At 42.3% G+C, this 20,568-nt stretch overlaps 1 protein-coding gene across 1 annotated transcript; it reads left to right on the forward strand.

Annotated features, from left to right (window-relative positions):
- The first annotated feature begins 13,277 nt into the window (after positions 1–13,277).
- On the forward strand, positions 13,278–20,078 carry LOC134643284 (cholesterol 24-hydroxylase-like). The gene is made up of 12 exons (XM_063495573.2): positions 13,278–13,329; positions 13,469–13,547; positions 13,680–13,818; positions 13,911–14,021; positions 15,355–15,517; positions 15,902–15,967; positions 18,898–18,970; positions 19,054–19,138; positions 19,329–19,439; positions 19,610–19,698; positions 19,757–19,817; positions 19,905–20,078. Exons 1-12 carry the CDS (start codon positions 13,278–13,280, stop codon positions 20,043–20,045), a joined length of 1,170 nt encoding a protein of 389 aa, XP_063351643.2. The 3' UTR covers positions 20,046–20,078.
- The last annotated feature ends 490 nt before the right edge of the window (positions 20,079–20,568 follow it).

The following is a 20,568-nucleotide window of genomic DNA, read 5'->3' on the forward strand; positions in this document are numbered from 1 at the left end:
TCTCCATATTTAGACTGTGATACAGGGGTTCCTCAAGGATCTGTTCTTGGGCCCTTATTGTTCTCTCTTTTTATCGATAACTTACCTGAAGTCTGTCCAAATATATTTGCTCAAATGTATGCGGATGATGCACTTATATATACGCAAGCCAAAAGTGTCCAGTAGGTGGCAAAAGATCTTACAGCTGCTTTAGCATTAATGCATAGCTGGCTGGAGGACTCATGCCTAATGTTGAACGCCTCAAAAACTGTCTGCATGTATTTTTCAAAACGCCCCTTAAACTTGAAGCAATCAAACATATTCCTGGATGGAGTAGAGCTTGAATTAGCTCCAGAATTTAAATATCTTGGGGTCATTCTAGACCCAACATTATCCTTCAAGAGTCACATAAATAAAGTGTCCCAGGTACTTAAATTTAATAATCGAAATTTTAATTATATATGTAGTAATTTAAACATGAATGTTGCAAAAACGTATTTTTACTCAATGATCATCTCTCATATAGACTATTGTTTGACGTCCTGGTCACTTGCTTGTCCAACAACACTTAAAACTATTGAAAACATTTATAAAAGAAGTTTAAAACTACTTGACAAAAAACTGACTTCCCACCACCACTGTCATGTGTTAAAAAAAACATTAATTACTGAACTTCAATAACTTAGTGAAACTTAAAAGAGTGTTTTTAATATATAAAGTCTTACACTCCCTTGCTTCACCACCACTAAAGGAGTTCATTAGGGGTAAAGAAAGCTCAGACAGGACCACTCGAGCTACAACCCGAGGAGACTTGTTTATACCACACAGACGGACAGCATTTGGGCAGAACGTCCTTTCTGTCCAGGGTGGCCATCTGTGGAACAGTCTTCCTCAATCCATCAGAGAATGCTCGACATTCAACTTGTTTAAGGCACAGGTTAAAAACTGGTTATGGACAAATCAAGTGTGTGATCATGTATAAGTTGTATAGTTTTAATGTTTTATTTGGGAATAGAATGGTGTGTATGTGTGAGTTTGGTGATGGAGTTTTTATTATGAATGAATTATGAATTTTTTATGAATTATGTCTCTTTTTTTATGTTTTATGGACAACAGATGGAAATTAGCCCTTGGCTATAATCTGGTATGTTTACATTTATGTAATTTTTTTACATTTATGTTCATTAACATGCACTGTCCTAAATAAATTAAATTAAATTTCGATGTCCTTTGTGTCCAGCCAGTTAATGCGAGACACACCCAGCTGTTCATTAAAGCTTTCTGGTTTGATCAGAAAAGAAAACATTGGTCCATACACCTGAAAGTCCCGAAAACCCATTTTGAATTCTGTCTCGAGTCTACGGATGTATCTGTGTATTTCTGTGGTGCTGATGCTGTGCTGAGCGGACAGCTCCCTGAGGCATTTGAAGTTTCGGAATGTGAAAATTTCAACGTCGCTTGTAAAAACTGGGGTTGTTAAGATACCGTCATTAAGAAGGGACACAACTGTGTCTATGCGAGCTAATTTGCGATGTGCACCGCTGGCCGACCTTTTTTTTTTTTTAATGCACCTTCTCAGATTAAATCACTGCACGTCGTGGCCAGGGCTGGACTGCTACAAAAAAATAAAAAAATATAAAAAATTGTCCCCGGGCATTTTGACTAGAGACCGGCCCACCAGGTATTATAGGAAAAGCCATAAAGCCTTTGAATGAAAACAAATGCTGTTGTGACAGTGATGTACACTGTCTTGTTGGTATATGTATGATTTCTATAGATTTTACATCAGATACAAACTTTGGTTGTCTAGTTTTTAATAAATAATTATCTGAATCTTACATTTTAAATGAGAATAAGAAAGAAAAGTATTTCCAAAGTGCTGCTAAAATGGAGACGAACAATATTGCTGAGAAATTTCAATCTGCTTTTAAGCCATTGCATAGTACTGAAACAGCGTTGGTTAGAGTTCTTAATGATATTCTTGTAATTACTGATACTGGACGTTCTATGGTCCTAGTTTTACTGGACCTCTCTTCGGCTTTTGATATGGTGGACCATAACATCTTATTATTAAGACTTGAGCACACTGTGGGTATTAGAGGCACTGCCCTCGACTGGTTTAAATCATACCTCGCTGACAGGTCCTTTTCGGTTAACTTGGGCACCTTCTCCTCTTCCTCTGCACCGGTCTGTTGCGGTGTACCTCAAGGATCAGTTTTAGGCCCTATTCTTTTCTCATTGTATTTGCTCCCTCTAGGCACAATCTTTGAAAAATACAATATCCCCTTCCACTGTTACGCCGATGACATACGACATACATATGACATGACTATTTTGAACTTACTGACGACCTTGCTGTGTCCCTGCACTACTTTCAAGAATGCATGCGGGAGGTCAAAGAATGGTTCCTGAGTAATTCTCTCGTTTTAAACGATAAGAAGACTGAGATTGTGGTGTTCAACAGTAAAATCCCTCGTGCCCAGCTTTGTGCTGCCCTGGGTTCCTTTGCTAGCTCTTCCTGTGACTATGTCAGTAACTTGGGTGTACTGCTGGATAGCTCGCTCAATCTCAATAAGCAAGTGTCTGCTGTCGTGAGATCTAGCTTCCACCAACTGCACCTTATCTCTAAGGCTAGGCATTATGTTCCACATGAGGACCTGGAGAAGCTTATTCACGCTTTTGTGACCTCCAGGTTGGATTATTGTAACTCCTTGTACTACGGTCTTACCTCTTCTTCTTCAGCCCGCCTCTTGACTGGTACCAGGAAATTTTGCCCTATTACTCCTGTTCTAGCTAGCTTGCACTGGCTGCCCATAAAGTACCGTATTCAATTTAAAATATTACTCCTTACATTCAAAACTATTAATAAATTAGTGCCGAGTTATCTTAGTGAACTTCTAAGTGTTCTAGCAGGAGTATGTGGCTTGAGATCTGCCACTCAACTACTTCTGACGCAACCTAGATCTCAGCTGAAGTCCCGGGGTGACCGTGCGTTTGCTCTGGCTGCCCCGGTACTGTGGAATACCCTTCCTCTTGATGTCCGCACATCTGATTCTGCTGCACTGTTTAAATCACGACTAAAAAAACACTTATTCAATCTTGCCTTTCCCTCTAGTTAAGATTTATTTTATGATTTTATATTATGCACTTTTATGCTCATTTAATTCCTTGTTTGTTCTGTATCTGTTGCTTTCCTATGTATCAGTGACAGCTATCTGCTTGCATACCTAGTACTTGCTTTGGTCCTATTTCTATTATCTTCCTTTTATTCTCTAGGTTACTTGTTAAGCACCTTGGCATACCCTTGGTTTTTAAGTGTCCTTGATGAATAACGTTTTTTTTATATTATTATTATTATTATTATTATTATTACCCTGGTAACGCCCTACCTGGCCCTCCTGGCAAAACTTTGCTGTCAGCTACAAAGGATCCTGGTGTTATTTGTCTCTCAGAAACCGTTCATAACTTCAACTCATTCATGTCACCTAAAAGGTAATCCCGTTTCTCCATCACAGCTCTGATGATTCAGTAAGAACATCTCCTGGTTTCATCTTCATGTTTCCCTCTCACCACATATCCAAACCGACATCATGACCAGCAGCTTTTACAGCTGTGGCTCCAGCAAACATCAGCTGATACTAGAAACTAATATTAAATAAATTCTAACAACAGCTGATCAAGCTTAAACGTGCTGCTGTTGTTTAGCACAACATCCGCTGGTTTCCTCTTTCAGGCATAAAGTGGGAGATAAACAATAGAGACTGGACTTGTGTCAGAAATGCTGATCAGCAGATCATTGATCAGTTTCATGATTGAAGTAGCAACAGGAGAGGGAGGGGGAGAGAATGAGAGAAGAGGCGGCAGCTGTGCAGCAAAGACACAGAATAGCTCCAGCTTTGTGTCTTTTTCCATTCTAGTTGAAGTACGTGTGGTGGCGCAAAGGAGGGATAACCAGTGAAGGGGACTATGGGATGTTGACAACGCCACCTGGGGAGAGAGTTACACCCCAGGAAAGATTTCTATAGCCAATGTAGATGTTACACTAGCTATGAAGAATCACAGGCTCGTTATTAACAGCAGAGGTGAGGCAGATCAATTTTACAAATCAAAATTTATTAAGAACTACTAAAAGCATAGAACTGAAAAATCAGAAAAGTTCCTAAGGTAGCAGGGCTGAGACTGCAAGACGGTTAATTAAAACACTTTATTAACAAACAATAATTAAAATGACCAGGCTCGCTGCCACGATGCTACCCTAGAACAATAACAGTTTGATAAAAATAACTAAACAGAGAGTCAAAGGAGTTGCAAAGAAAAGCGTCTGGACTTCTTTAAGTTGCTTGAAGACGTTTCACCTCTCATCTGAGAAGCTTCTTCAGTTCTAAGGTCAAATGGCCGAGAGTCCCAGATTTAAACCAAGTGGGAGTATCCCCCCAAAGAGGGACAAAGGACCCCCTGGTGATCCTCTAATCACATGAGCCAAGGTGTGAAAGCGGGTGAGGGACCTAATCAGCCAAGGTTTCGGGTGTGCTCATTGTGAAACCTGGCCCCACCTTGTCATGGGAATTCCTGAGGTCAGATGGCCCAGGATGTGAGTGGGCATTAAGGCGTCTGGGGAGGGAACTCAAAACTGGGTTATAAATGGCAGACAGTTGATGTCGTAAACCACCGCCTCTGTTCAAAGATGGTCGCTCACAGTGGACATAGATGGCCTCTTTCACTCCTCTTTCAAACCATCTGTCCTCTCTGTCCAAAATGTGAACATTGGCATCCTCAAAAGAGTGTCCTTTATCCTTAAGATGCAGATGGACTGCTGAGTCTTGTCCTGTGGAGGTGGCTCTTCTATGTTGTGCCATGCGTTTGTGAAGTGGCTGTTTGGTCTCTCCAATGTAGAGGTCTGGGCATTCCTCGCTGCACTGTACAGCATACACCACGTTGTTAAGTCTGTGTTTTGGAGTTTTGTCTTTCGGGTGAACCAGTTTCTGTCTGAGTGTGTTGCTGGGTCTGAAGTACACTGGGATGTCGTGCTTGGAGAAAACTCTCCTGAGTTTCTCTGATACACCGGCTACATAGGGGATGACAACGTTGTTGCGTCTGTCTTTCTTATCCTCCCTCACTGGTGTCTGATCTTCTTTTCTGTGCCTCTTTGCTGACTTTATGAACGCCCAGTTAGGATAACCGCACGTTTTGAGTGCTTCCTTTACGTGTGTGAAAAAAGAAGGAACACACACACCTCCACTAAAGCAACAAAACAAAGCATAAAACAAATTAGTAAAAGAGATATAAATAAAACAAATACACCCTAATATACAGTTCTTTATAAAAGCAAGATTAAAATATATCAAGCAATTCCGAGTAAAAGACCATAAAACCAGGAGTCCCATCAAGGCCAGTCCATAAATGTTTGTAAGATGACAACAGGCCACAACAAGACACAACAAAACAAAACAAAACAAGACAGCAGCAGTATGGCACAATCCTGTAACAAAAGAGGGAAACAGTCGTCAAGGTCCACCCTACCATATGCCACATTATAGCAAATGCAAGAGTCCCACTTACCACTCTCTAAAGGGCAATAGTAAAATGAGCGGATTTCCTGAAGAAAGCAAACCTCTCTGCAATGCTTAACCATGTAATGCTCTTGGTTACCTTGGATGAAAAAAGACTGCCAAATGCCTCCGTGTGGTAATGAAGTGCAGTTGTTTCTTATAGGGCCTCAAATTATCAGCTGGAAAGGCGTGGATGTTAGTGCTGCATTCGTGGACATCACATAAAATCCTACCCCAAAATCTACTTCACTACATACAGGACAAACTGTGTTCCTTTTCAGCTCAAAACGAAATGCGTAACATTTTCTCTAAATACGGGACGATTCCGTTTAATACAGGACGGTTGGCAACTCTACTAACTAACCTTATGAATAAAATAAAGTTCACTATCAGTAACATCATAGCACCCACCCAGCTGTATAGAAACTCCGTTATGCTAGCCAGTACGCAGTACGAGTTATTGTAACTGACAGTAAAAAGTCAGCACAACGAAAATAAACTCCACCTAAACTTGGTTTATATCTGACCCAGATAGACTGCAGGTCATAACTTCTTATCTGAAGGTCAGTTCACCTGACACTCGGCGGCCGCCTCGGGTCTCTCCTCCTCCTGCTTCACCTTTCCTTCATCCACCTGCTGGCCTCAGTGGAAGCTCCGCCACAGCCACCACCAAACAACTGAGTTGTTTTTACGCCAGCATCTGGCCAATCCACCACCTTTCATTGTTTTGTTTTTTTTTGTTTTTTTTTTGTCTGTCCCATTTGGTTCTTTAGCCGTCAGAATTGTTGTCTGAAGACCAACAAGGATACCAAATGGATTTATTTTGCCAAATGGATCATCATGGCATTGCCGTATTGGTCCATTTGATCAACTTTTGTTGTTATTATTTATTTTATTTTCAGTAGTTACAGATGAGACAGACATGATTGGGGGATAGGAAAGGGAGAAAGAAAGAGAGGAAGGAAAAGAAAAACAGAAGGGAAGAGGGACAGTGAGAAAGGGCACTTACAAAGACAAAGAGAAAAAAAAAATCTCCTGGATCACCTGTTGAGAGAAAAAGAATAGAAAACAAGCAAAAAACAAAACAAAGCAACATACTAAACACAACACCATCATGTTAATCTAGCTAAGTGTAAACAGCAATAAATACTAAATATTGAATGTTGTTGTGCAGCACAGACAGCGCACAATGTGCTTTGAAGTAGCAGCTAAGAAAGGTGTAGTTTATGTCTACGAACAGTGAACACCCATGTGCACACCCGTGTGGATCAGCGCGCTTGTATACAGAAGGTTTCCCCATGTAACGGTCTGCTAGAGGGTGTGGAGGGCCATAGCCCCGTCCCCCAGGGCATGAAGCAGGCATGGAGGAGATCCAGGCTCCAGACATCCAGGGACCCCAGAGTGCGAGAGCCCAAGGAGTACCACCGGGCATCCATGCCACCCTCCTGGGAAGGGCTGAGGAGATCCCCAGACGAGGGGTCACCCAGTAGCCACGGAGCAGAAGCCAGAGGGGGCTGCACTGGCGCGCCCGCCGGCTCTGCCGGCAGTCAGCTGTGCCAGAGTGAACCGAGCTGCAGGCCCCGAGGCCGGAGGTTCGAGGGCCCCCTTTGCCCCGGAAGAGGCCTGACCGAGCGACAGGCAACAGGCCCCGCCAAGTAGCCACCGGGAGTAAGCTGGTGTATACCTGAGCGCCCAGCCCCGGACACCAAGAACCACCAATGCACCGACCCCTGAGTGCATCAGTTACCGGCAGGGAGTGTGGTGAGGGGAGATAGGCCTCCACACTTTGGAGGGCCTGGGTGTTCCCAGGGAGGTGGAGTCTAAGACCTGACCTGACATATAAACACAGACAAACAGGCACACACAGACACAAACATGCATTCCCACCCTCATGCACACATATACAAACACTCAGCACTCATCCAACGTAGGAATAGACATATATGCACATGTACACACAATCGCACTCCCCAAACATACTCTATACCCCGGGTCCAGGTACCCTCGCCCCCAGAGGGGGAAACGGCACCCAGACCCAAGAGATGTGACCCTTTCCCCCCGGGGTGGAGGCAAGCAGACCGCCCCAGGCCTCGCAGAAGCAGGGAGGCCAATCTGTCAGCCAACACCTCCTCCCAGCCCCCCGCCCCGATGGCTGGCAGAGAACGGGGGTGTGTGAAGACCCCATACCTCCCTCCTCCCGCTCATGTGTAGTGTTGCTGCGTGTTGTTCTAAAGTGCATTTAAAACAGGGGAGGGCATGGTGCTGCTGCCGGAGAGCAGCAGGTGTTAGCACGGCCCCTCCCGAGAACCCTCAATGTCTACATGGATTTAAAATTGAGAGGTGGGCACCGGCGCCAGAGGTAGGGTTGAATACTCAGACCATTCACTGGACGCCGTTGGCGTGGTCACCCTCAAGGCCCTATATATATGTGTGTGTTATGACAGTGTGAATAATGTGGATGTCTAAGTTGTGGAATAAAATTGAGGCACAGGTGGCCAGAAGGGGACAGAGGGGGGGGATGTCTCCCCTGCACCCTGGTGACACACCCACACCCCAAGGCCCTACCTGTGTGGGTGGGTGTGGTGGAGCGGGAAGAGGGAGGCAGCCGGGGATGGGGAGGAAAAGAATGGAGGGGCAAGATGCTCCTCCCTAGGGCCAGCTCCCCCGCTGACCCCAGTAGGCACCCCCGTCCTCTGGCACCCACCAAGGCAAGGGAGTCCAGGCCCATCCAGACCGGGGCCTACGGCAGCAGCACCGCCAAGCCCCACAGGACCCAGGGAAGCCCACCCTACCCCACCGCAGAGGAAACTGTACCCACCCTAACATTCAATCATCTCCCAAACTACACAAGACAACAGACACCCAGGTTAGGTTTATTCTCCACCTCTCCTATGTCTCTCCCCCACCTGCAGAGTGGACTTCTGCAAGGATGGAACAACCTCCCCGCCATTTAAAGAGCCCCCCAGTTAGGCCGATGCACCAGAGGCCCCCTGCGCCAGGGCTGAGCCCCCGTGCACCCACCCGCCCACAACCTCAGCGACACACCGACTAGGACCGAAGCCCCCAAGGCCCAGCCAGAGCCCCATCACGGAGACGAAGCACCCCCGAACCCCAAGCCCCCCCGCCTGCCCCGGATCCACTCAGGGGCAGCCAGGCCACCAGGCCAGTAACCTACGTCCGCCAGCACAGACCATCCCCCAACCCCCGCTGCACGCAGCCACGAGGAGAACACCCTCTAAGAGCGACCAGAGCCACTGACCAGGTTATGACCACAGCCCCCCGGGTTGAGCCCTCCCGGGATAACGTCTCTAGGGGTCCTCCAGGCGCCCTAAGCCCGTCCCAACCTCCACATCAACCACAATAACTAAGACGGGACCAAACCACGACCCCCCACGCCCTCTAGGTGACGGAGCCGATCAAAGGAGCCCAGAGGGATTGATCTAATGTGGTGGCAGAGGCTGTATCAAGACTAATGTGATCTATTAGATGGTTTCTATATTGGCTAGAATTAAGATTATTTTTATTTTTCCAGTTCATGAGGATCGTTTTCTTGGCGATGCATAGGGCAGTAAAAACCATGTGGACTGTATTAGTTTCTGTAGTGACATCATCCAATTTTCCCAACAAGCACACTAAAGGGGAGGCTGGAATTTTACATTTCAGACACTTTGATAAGTCTTCACATATCTCACGCCAAAACTTCTGAACTGGTGAACAGAACCAAAGAGCGCGGATGTAATTGTCTGGTGTATTGCCTTGACAGTGTGAGCAGTTGTTGGAAGATGTAAAGCCCATCTTGAACATCCGATGACCAGTATAGTGCACTCTATGTAGTATTTTGTATTGTATTAATTGCAGACTGGGATTTTTAATCAATTTAAAGGTTTTTAAGCATACCTGAGACCAGAAGTTTTGGTCTAAGCTTACTAATAAATCTGCTTCCCACTTTGCAATAGGAAGGGATACTGATTCATCTATTTTAGAAAGTGTTCTGTATATTTTAGATAATAATTTGGGGGATTTAAGAGTAAGAAAATGTACCACACTTGGTGGTGTTTGTAATTCAGCTTGACTGGGGTAAAATTTCTTTTTTACTATGGATTTAATTTGTTGATATTCTAAAAACCTTTTCTTGTTGATCCCATATTGTGCAACTAGTCTGTCAAATGAAATAAATTCTGTTCCCTCTAATATATGTTCTAAGTATTTAATTCCTTTACAACTCCATTCTGGAAAATTAATCATATTATTGTTTTGTAATATGTCAGGGTTATTCCAGATAGGTGTACGTTTGCATGGGATTAATGAAGACTCCGTTATTTTTAGAAACTCCTACCATTCTGTCAGAGAAGAGCTGATGTTAACACTTTTGAAGCATTCATATCTTTTGATGTTTGAGCTGATAAATGGTAGGTCTGAAATCTCTAGATCATTGCATAGTGCCTGTTCAACATCTAGCCAGGGCTCATCTAAGAGGGTATGTTTTAACCATTCTGAAATGAACTGAAGCCTGTTGGCTAAAAAGTATTGTTGAAAATTAGGCAGATCTAATCCTCCTTTATCCTTAGTTCTTTGTAGCGTTTTTAAGCTGATACGCGGAGGTTTATCTTTCCAAAGGAATTTAGAAATATATGAATCCAGAGATCTGAACCAATCTTGTGATGGTTTGTTAGGGATCATTAAAAATAAGTAATTTATTTTTGGCAAGATCATCATTTTTATAGTGGCGACCCTTCCCATGAGTGATATGGGTAAAGATTTCCATCTAGTCAGATCACCTTCTACTTTCTTAAGAAGTGGGATGTGGTTTAATTTAGTTAAGTCTGAAAGCTTAGGAGAAACATTAATACCCAAATATTTAATGTTTCCAGATTGTAGTGGGGCAGAAGAAGAGTTATGGAAGGAGCAGTTAATGGGAAGAACTGTAGATTTTGACCAGTTAATTGAATAATCTGAAACTCTTGAAAACCAGTTTATTAGAGTAATTACCTCAGAAAGGTTGGTTTGTGAGTTTTGCAGAAAAAGCAACACATCATCTGCATAGAGACTGATTTTATGTTCTACGTTCTTACATTTTATGCCCTTAATTGTTGTGGCCTGTCTAAATGCTGCCGCTAGTGGTTCGATAAAAATTGCAAAAAGTGAAGGGGAGAGTGGGCATCCCTGCCTGGTGCCCCTCAGGAGACAGAAGCTGGAGGATGTCTGGTCATTTGTCCTGATACAAGCTGTTGGAGAATTGTATAATATTCTTATCCAGTTTATGAAAGAGGTTCCAAAACCAAATTTGTGTAAAGTTGCAAATAGAAATTTCCAGTTTACTCTGTCAAATGCTTTTTCTGCATCTAGAGATAATATTATGGTTTCAATGTTTTTACTGCATGAGTAGTCTATTAAATTAAGTAATCTACGAGTGTTTGTTGATGAGTGTCTACCTTTTATGAAACCAGTTTGGTCAGGATGAATTAAAAGGGGGGTTATTTTCTCTAGTCTCTTTGAGAGAGCTTTGCAGATTATTTTGAGGTCTACATTTATAAGAGATATTGGACGATAGCTTGAGGGAAATAAAGGGTCCTTGCCTGGTTTTAGTAGGAGACTAATGTTGGCAGAATTCATATTTGATGGAAGTCTGCCATTTTCCTTGATTTCCTGCAACATTCCGCGGAATACTGGTGCCAAAATTGTCCAGAATTCTTTGTAGAATTCTGCAGGAAAGCCGTCGGAACCTGGAGCCTTATTATTGGGCATACTTATCAGGGCTTCCTGGAGTTCACCTGGCGTCAGTGGCGAATCCAGTGCCATTGCTTGACTGTCTAGTAATTTCGGAAGATTTACGTTGTCAAGAAACTGATCAATTTCATTATTAGATGGGTTTATTTGTGGTGAATATAAAGTTTCATAGAAATCCCTAAAAATGTTGTTTATTCTTCCAGGGTCATATATTGTGTTCCCCGATAGATCTTTAACAGCACATATAGTTGTTTTTTCTTTATTTATTTTTAACTGGTTAGCTAGAAATTGACCGGATTTGTTACTGTGTTCAAAATTCTGCAAGCGAAGTCTTTGTACTAGGAATTCTGTTTTTTTATTAATAATTTCATTTAATTCTAGTTTTGTTTTGCATATTTTGTTCATTATTTCTTGATCTTGGTGGGACGCGTAGGCTTCTTCTAAGGATTTGATGTTTTTTTCTAATTCCTGAATATTTTTGTTTTCTTCTTTCTTTTTATGTGATGAGAAAGAAATTATTTTACCTCTCATCACAGCTTTCCCTGCTTCCCATAGAACAGAAGCAGATGTTCCGGGAGTGTCGTTAAAGTCTAAATATGAAGTCCATTCTTTTTTAAAATATTTAATAAAGTCTTCATCTTTGAGCAGTGATGTGTTAAATCTCCAGTTTTTACTTGGTGTAGTATTATTCTTGTGCATCAATGTTAAAGATACAGGAGCATGATCGCTGACAGCTAAAGGGTGAATCTCAGTGTCTGAAATGTCACTCAGCAGTGAGCTGCTGACCAAAAAATAATCCAGACGAGAATAGGAGTGATGAACATGCGAGAAGAAAGAATATTCCTTACTGTTGGGGTGGAGGGAGCGCCATGCATCGCAAAGGCCATAGTCGCTCATATACTGTTTGATTATATTTGTGGACTGCCAATTACGCTGAGTTCCTGTTGTGTTGAGCCTATCCATTTCTTCATTTAGTCCCAGGTTGAGGTCTCCCCCAAGAATGAGTGTGCAATCAAGGTGTTCAGAGAGTGCACTAAAAAAACCATGGAAGAATGAGGGATCATCAACATTTGGACCGTATATACTTACAATGCATAGCTTTTTGTTCAATATTGATAGTTTAATAATTAGAAATCTACCCTCTGGATCTATAACTGTATCGAGTACTGTAAAATTAACATTTTTATGTATTAAAATTGCTACTCCCCTTTGTCTAGAGTTATAACAGGCTGCAAACACAGTAGGAAACTCAGGTGTTTTAAGTTCATTTAAACCTGTGACAGGTCTGTGAGTTTCTTGTAATAAAACAACAGCTGCCTGTAGTTTTTTAAGCTGGTTAAATATCTTTAACCTCTTTCCTCTGGTGCCGGCTCCATTTATATTCCATGTGACAAACCTCAGTGTGCCCATAATTGTGTGTGTATGTCTAACGATATATGCTGGGTGTTTCCTTTAGACAGGTGAAGAGAATGTGGAAACATCACTTGTTTGTGAATAGAAAGAGAGGAAAAAATTGTGGTGAGAGAATCCATAAGTCTGACTATGTGTGTGAATATTCACTAATATGAAGACCCGTGGCTTGCTTATGTGTCCTGTAAGTCTGTGCGCTGTGTGAGGTTGTAGATGTGCTGCCGTTGAGCGCATGTGTTTGCGTGATCGTGGTGTGTGAATATGCAGAAATAGAGGGTGTTGTTTGTAGGTGAGTGGGGAGGTAGGTGATCACAGCAGTGGAAGAAAAGAGAAAGAAAGAAACCACATTAACTGTGAGTGACAACAAAAAAAAGAAAAGAAACGGAAACATTCTAATTAACACAATAACGGAGGGTGACGGTGTTATATCTGCTATGACATCATATTGATATTACTAGGTCAAACACATGTCAAAGGAGAGCGTGTGAGTGAATAAGAAAAGAGTGTAGCGGGTTCTTATCTGGAGTGCAGTCAATAAACACCTTTCATTGTTTATACAGTTACAAAAAAACAAACAAACAAACAAAAAACATCGGCCCATAAAAACGAAAAATGGCCAGTCCAGCTATGGTCGTGCCATCAGTTAACCCTTCGCATGCCCAGGGTTGCCGACCCCTGTTATAGGAGGACAGAAGGATCAGATAGGAACATTTAGATTAGATGCAACCTGAATGCCAACAGTAAGCAAAACTAACAGTAACTAAAACTCAGAGGAATAAAATAACGTATTTTCTCAACTGTAGGCAATGGCCTGGTAACAGCACGGGATCATGAGCAGTGGTACAAACAGCGCCGGATCATGGACCCTGCGTTCAGCAGCCTGTGAGTTTCACAGTTATCACAAAAAGACAAAAGAGTTTGTTTGTTCAACCACTGATTTTTTTCCAAATGAATTTCTGTGGTAGTTTGTTGGCAGGTTCTGGCTCCTCCGTCTAAAGCTATCATTACTTCCAGGTATCTGAGAGGTCTGATGGGAACCTTCAATGAGAGGGCAGAGAAACTGATGGATAAACTTGCAGATGTTGCCGACAGTAAAACAGAAGCTAATATGCTCCAGCTTGTCAACTATGTTACCCTGGATGTTATTACTAAGGTTCTATATTACAGTCAGTTTTACAGCTTTTACAGCAGTCTTTATCCAAATAATATTTCCTCATGTTTGTGTTTTTCCTTGATAAATCTCAGGTTGCTTTCGGGGTGGACTTGGACCTGCTGAAGAACACTTCACAGTTCCCTAAAGCCATTGAGACATGTTTGAAAGGGATGGCTCACTACATTAGAGACAACCTTTTCGAGGTATTACTTTAGTGTTTTTTGATGAGAGAGATGAGAGATGAGATAGCCTTTTCTTTGTCAGTTGCAGTTGCCCACAACCGAGATGACAGACCTTGCCGACCGTACATACAATACACAAACATCACATTGGGGAGACAGGTCAGGCTAGGTAGCAAGGGAAAAAAAAAAACATCGAAATGTGTAACACAAAAGGATAATCCAGGAATGCACAGATATCAACACACCATAACACAATAAAACACAGACAAGCAACATGGGAGAGTATTCCAGTGTGTACAGCCGATCTGGGTCCGTTGCAATCTTCGATCGCGCCTCCAGCTGTTCCGGTGTCCACATCGGATGGGAGGTAAGCATGGGAGGAGGCGTTGGATTCGGGGGAGGGAGGGTGATAGTGAGGGCGTATCAGTATCAGTGTACATGTTTTGTGCGTGTGTGTGTGTGTGTGTGTATCCCGTGTTCAGCTGAGAGAAAGTGTCGCCACGCCCGGTTAAGCAAAGGTCAACAGTCTCCAGTGGACCCAGGTGGCCTTGAATGAGGTACAAAGAGTTCTGACAACAATCCTGTTATCATAGGAAGAATTTGTTGTTCCAGTCAGCTTTGACCTTGGCAGGCCTTCAGCTGGCGCCAGTGGGGCCACATGAGGGAAGATGGTGAATGTTTGGGTTTAGTGCGAACAACTGCATCCAATTTTTAGAGTTGGTCTAATGTCCATTACTGGTCACCAATTATCTCAATTCCCGTTGTTCTTATCCAAGATCTTATCCATATTGCAGAGCCATGAGCTTCTCCAAGATCTTATCCATATTGCGTTCAAAACACAGTCTGAGTACTCACAGGCCTGCCAATCGTCTATCATGTTGGCCAGCCTTATGGGATTTTGAACAGCTGTAGCCGCTTCTTGTTCTTCGATAAGCCAGGTCCAAGCCAGCTCCAATCAGCCCGAACTCTGTTATCGTGGTTCCAAATTGGTAAATGTTGTTCAATGTCCTCCGTCGAGAGTGTCGCCAGACACACGACGCAACCGACCATCGAGTATCTGGCAGCAAACGTCTCCGCAGGACAATCGGGCTCTCCCAAACCTAGCAGGTTGTCAATTCCTTTACGGGACCAGTTGATCAAATCCATAATTCTTTAGGTTTTAGAGAACAAGACCGAGAAAGTCTTTGAGGGTTAGAGTTAGACGAGACTAGACAAACACATAGAAGCAGCAGGGAAGATAAGGGAGGGAGAGGGGGAAAGATGCGTCCGCCTCCTCCGAGAGCCAAAGAAGAAGAAAGTATGTACTGCAAGTCTTGTTGCATGGAATGTTAACTTCTTCAATCTGCCATTCCAGTTTAATCCAAAGAACAGAGGATACATTAATGAGGTGAGGGAAGCGTGCCGCCTGCTGCGCAAAACTGGATCTCAGTGGATCGCTGAGAGAAAGGCCGCCATTGAAAACGGTGACGAGGTCCCCAAGGACATCCTGACACAAATCATCAAAACTGCCAACCAAGGTTGAAGTCCCTAAATTTCACATTTGAATAGACTCAGTAAGCCGTGAGCATTGATTTTAAATTGCTGTGAATAGTACACACAAGAGTAAACAAATACACTGAGTTTTTAGTTGTGGCGAGTGGAGTGTTCTTTGTTGTGGTCTGCATGCTGATGGTGAAGAAGCAACATCATGCCGATGTCACCAGCAAACTAAATAAACTGATCAGGAAGGCTGGCTCTGTGATTCGCTTGAAAATGGACACTTTGGAAGCTTTGCAGAATATAAACAGATGACTGATAGAGACGTTAACACAGAAGACATTGTAACATCTGACGTGTAACAAATGAAAAAAAGAGAAAGAAGCCAAATATTAATTTATGTGTCAATTTTCTTATTGTTTCAGAGGAAATCATGACTGAAGAAGATGAGGAGTTTATGCTGGACAATTTCGTGACATTCTTCATTGCCGGTGAGTCTCTGTTATTTCATGTCTCCAGCAGCCTGTGATACTGAATTGGATAAGTGGTTAACAAAGTAGATGGGTGCTTCCTCTCACACTGCAAGGCTTAACTGCCACAGCATATTCGTCCACATATATGAAGCCCCCTTCATCAAAGACTGTTTTAAATCCAAACAGATACAAAGTCCTGGTGTTTTTACCTCTTTTGCGTCCCAGCTCCTAACTTTAAGCTGACTGGTCTCTCTGCAGTGATAGCACGATGTGACACTGAAATTGGATGAGCTGTTGAGAAAATAGATGGATGAATGCAAAATCCAAAATAAGATTGACGTTGTGGGTTCTTTTTGCCACACCACAAGCATAAAGTGTGTTAAAAGGTCAATATTTCAAAAAGGAAACAAAAAAAGTTCCCCTTGCCAGGAACCCAGCAAAGTCACTATTTTCAGTTTAAACTTTTATACAGTTATATTTACTGTCAAGTGTAATAACATAGTTAATCACCTGTTTAACTCACATAGACATAAACTACAGACCAGATGATCTGTGTATTATTATACACTGTATATAAAAGTGAAACCCATACAAAAGTGTCCTAAACCTGCATTCTTTCAAATTGTCTATTTGTTTAAACGTGTATGTGAAATTTCCTGCTGCTTCTTCGCTCTTTGACCTCAACAAACACTATTATTTTGTAATTTTTCATTTTGTAAATTACGGTCCCGATTAGCATACACAATAATAAGAAGAAGAATAAGAATAAGAACAAATTTAAATACATTTAAATTCAAGACACCCAAGGACACTGTACAATAGATAAAAACACATAATAGAACAATGACACAATGAAGAACAATAAAACAAAAGGACAAGATAAAATTAACAAAGAGTGGGTTCACAGTGAATATGCAGATTTGAACAGATGGGTTTTGAGTTGAGATTGAAACTGGGGGAGAGAACCAATGTTTCTTATATCTGGGGTAGAGAGCTCCACAGCCTGGGAGAAGAGCAGCTAAAAGCTCTGCTTCCCATGGTGGTGAGGCGGAAGGAAGGCACAGAAAGCTGGATTGAAGAAGAAGATCAAAGTGAGCGGGCAGAAAAGGTAGTGCTTAACAGGTCAGAAAGGTAAGGAGGCGCGAGGTTATGAATGGCCTTGAAGAAGAGGTCCTAAGACTGAACCTTGGGGTACACCAGAAGTGACCGGGAAAAGACGAGAGCGGAATGATTTCAGTTGAATAAATTGGGAGTGGTCAAGGAGCTATGGTTGAAACCAGGCTAGGGGTGTGTCAGAGATGCCGAGAGAGGAAAGTCTGCTTAGAAGGACAGAATGAGAGATCGTGTCGAAGGCTGAGCTCAGATCCAAAAGGACGAGAATGGTGAGGAGACCAGAGTCAGCTCCGATTAGAAGATCATTAGTGACTTTAAGTAAAGCAGTTTCTGTACTGTGACGTGAACGAACACCAGATTGAAATCTCTCGTAGATGTTATTATTATCCAGGTGTGAATGAAGTTGAACTGCAACTACTTTTTCAAGTATTTTAGAGATGAAGGGTAGATTAGAAATCGTACGGCGGTTGTTAAAGTTGTCAGGATCTAAAGAAGGTTTTTTCAGTATGGGACTGACTGAAGCAATCTTGACTAAGGAGGGAACGATACCGGTGGTGAGTGAAGAGTGAATGATAGCAGAGATGAGTGGGAGTAAGGAAGAGAGGCAGGATTTCACAAGCCCTGTAGGCATAGGGTCAAGATGACATGTGGCAGGCTTTGATTTACATATAAACTCAGAAATATCAGATAAATCAGGAGGATGGAAAGTGGAAAACGGCTCAAAATAGAGAAAAGGTTCTGGAGAGGGGGTAGACACAACATTTCAACTGACTTGCTGGTGGATGTTATTGATTTTTGTAGTCCAGAGCAGCATCAAGGAGCTACAGGTTTCAGAAGAATAGAAGTGTGGTGGTAAAGCGTTGGCAGTGTTGGTAAGGTTAGTTTTGAAATGTATTCCACTACAGAATACATGCCCCAAAATGTATTTTGTAACGTATTCCGTTACCTTACTCAATGAGAGTACTGTATTCTGAATACTTTGGATTACTTAATATATTATCATGCTTTTTTACAACTAATGAATGTCCTATTGCTGTGTGATTTATTACTATTACTGAAGGCTACTCGCCATACCAATAGCAACTAGATGTTTAAATCTTAATATAAAATGAGTAACAGTAGGTGGACATTAGGTAAGGCTGCACTTTTTGCAGCGATCTCGTATAGAAAACTATTCCGCGTGTATGTAAAACAGGTCTGCGGCTCCGACCCGTAGTAAAGGGACCTCTGGCTAATACGTTGGGTTCGTGTCGGCTTGTAGCCGAAAACTAGCTTTACTTTGTTGTCTGGGTCAACTTTGCTAGCGAGAGACAGAGAGAGGCGTTGAAAGGCTGCTCCAACAGAACTTGGAGGAATTGTTTCGGAGGAAAACAGGAACACAGTGTACAGTCGAGTCTTAATAGCTTACTTACAACTGGGCTCGTCAGGCACTCTTCTTGGCTGCAGTGGTTATTATTATATTTACATGCTTCCAGCTCCCGTTTCTGCTCGGTGACAGCTCGTACTTTTCCACTCTCCTTTTTCTCCCTCCCTCGCTCACAGACACATAACGCGTATGGCAGTCCATTCTCCCTGTCTTTTGATTGTGACGCCTGGTTTCAAAAATGCTGAGCAACGGAGGAAATGCTAAACTTGAAACTTTAAAAACAGCAGCGTCTTTTGTATATAGTGTATGTTGTAACATTTTATTGAGTTTCATGTCAACTGATTATTTTATGATCCACTCTTTTGGTGTAGAAAGAAGAAAAGATTAAGAGTACAATTATTTAAGTGATTGTACATTCATATTAAGGTGGTAATAGAGATTCAATTTTAAAACATTTGTGCTATTTCAGGCCAAGAAACAACAGCCAATCAGCTGGCTTTTTGCATCATGGAACTTGGAAGACATCCTGATATACTGGAGAAGTAAAAAGTCAAAATATAGCAGACATCAGTTTCCATTAGAACAAGTGAACTTTGGTTTCTTATGGAGTTTTCTCATTTCTCAGAGCGAAGAAAGAAGTGGACGATGTTATTGGGATGAAACGTGAAATAAGCTACGATGACCTGGGCAAGTTGGTCTACCTGTCACAGGTACATGTGACTATTTGAAAATAGTGGTAATGTTTTTAGTGTGATTTGTAATCTCATGTTCACCCATGGATTCAAAATTAGTCAACTAACAATGACAGACGGCATCAACAGTGAACTTAGTCTCTCAGTCTTTTTTCTTTTTTTTTTTTACAAAACAAGATGCACCATAAACGTTGTGATCTTCCCCCAGGTGCTAAAAGAGACTCTGAGAATTTATCCCGTAACTCCGGCCACATCTCGTGATATTGCTGAAGACATGGTCATTGATGGTGTCCACATACCTGGAGGGTTTGTTGCTGTAGTGAGTCATAGATTTTTTTTTATGTATTTCTAGCTTCAAAGCAGAAAATAAACTTCTGTTTTATATAATCATAAAGATCAGTGGCATCAATTAGTTAAACAAAACCAAACCAAACTTACAAGACAGTTACCTGGAATCAAGATGAATAAATAAACTATTCTGATGTCTAGTTCAGCTCCTATACATGCGGGAGACTGGAGAGATTCTTCAAGGATCCACTGAGATTTGATCCAGACAGATTTCACCCAGATGCTCCCAAGTATGGAACACACTGTTTCACTATGCTGACATGTTTTAGTCTAGTGTTTGTACACCAGTTACTGCTACTACCCCTTTGCCCTCGGTCCTCGCTCGTGTCTGGGAAAGAACTTTGCTCAGGTGATGATGACAACATAAGTCAACATGAAGACCCACTCACCTTTACACACACAGACTCATCTCTGTGGGTGCTTTTGTGATTTTTAGATGGAGGCTAAAGTGGTGATGGCCAAACTGCTCCAGAGGTTTGACTTCACTCTTGTCCCGGGACAGACCTTTGACATCCTGGATGCTGGAATGCTCAGACCTAAGAGTGGAGTAATTTGCTCTTTCGCTCACAGGGAATAAAAAGAATAAATGGCCATAAAGCACCAATACATTAGAAGAGGTCATAGTAGTCTATAGAGTAAAATTGGGCTTTTATTCATATCTAAAACTGTCACTTAAAAAAGAAGAAGAAAACCTTGTAATGAAAACAATAATGGTATGATTTAAATAGCATATTCATATGAAGTTAATGTGATGTTTTTTATTTATTACAATAATGAATATAAAACTACTTGTTGGCCAACAGGGAGTCTGTAGAAACTGTGCTACTGTTGGCTGAAGACAAAGGAAGAGGAAAAGGGGAAGGCATGTTTGGAGGCAGAGAGAGAGAGAAGGTAGGAGTGTGGAGGTGAGAGTAGGAACTTAAAATGTAGGGACTATGACTGGTAGAGGTGGTGTGACAGAAGAGGATCCGAGGGATGGAATGAGGTGGAGGCAGATGATCTGGAAACTACTAAAGGAAGCAGGAAACAGAAGAGGAAGAAATCCTTTCTGATGCAACATCAAAAGGAGTCGTGTGTCTGTGCGAATGACCAGATCTTTT

The sequence above is a fragment of the Pelmatolapia mariae genome, linkage group LG15 (genome assembly GCF_036321145.2).
Source record: "Pelmatolapia mariae isolate MD_Pm_ZW linkage group LG15, Pm_UMD_F_2, whole genome shotgun sequence".
Taxonomy (NCBI): Eukaryota; Metazoa; Chordata; class Actinopteri; order Cichliformes; family Cichlidae; genus Pelmatolapia; species Pelmatolapia mariae.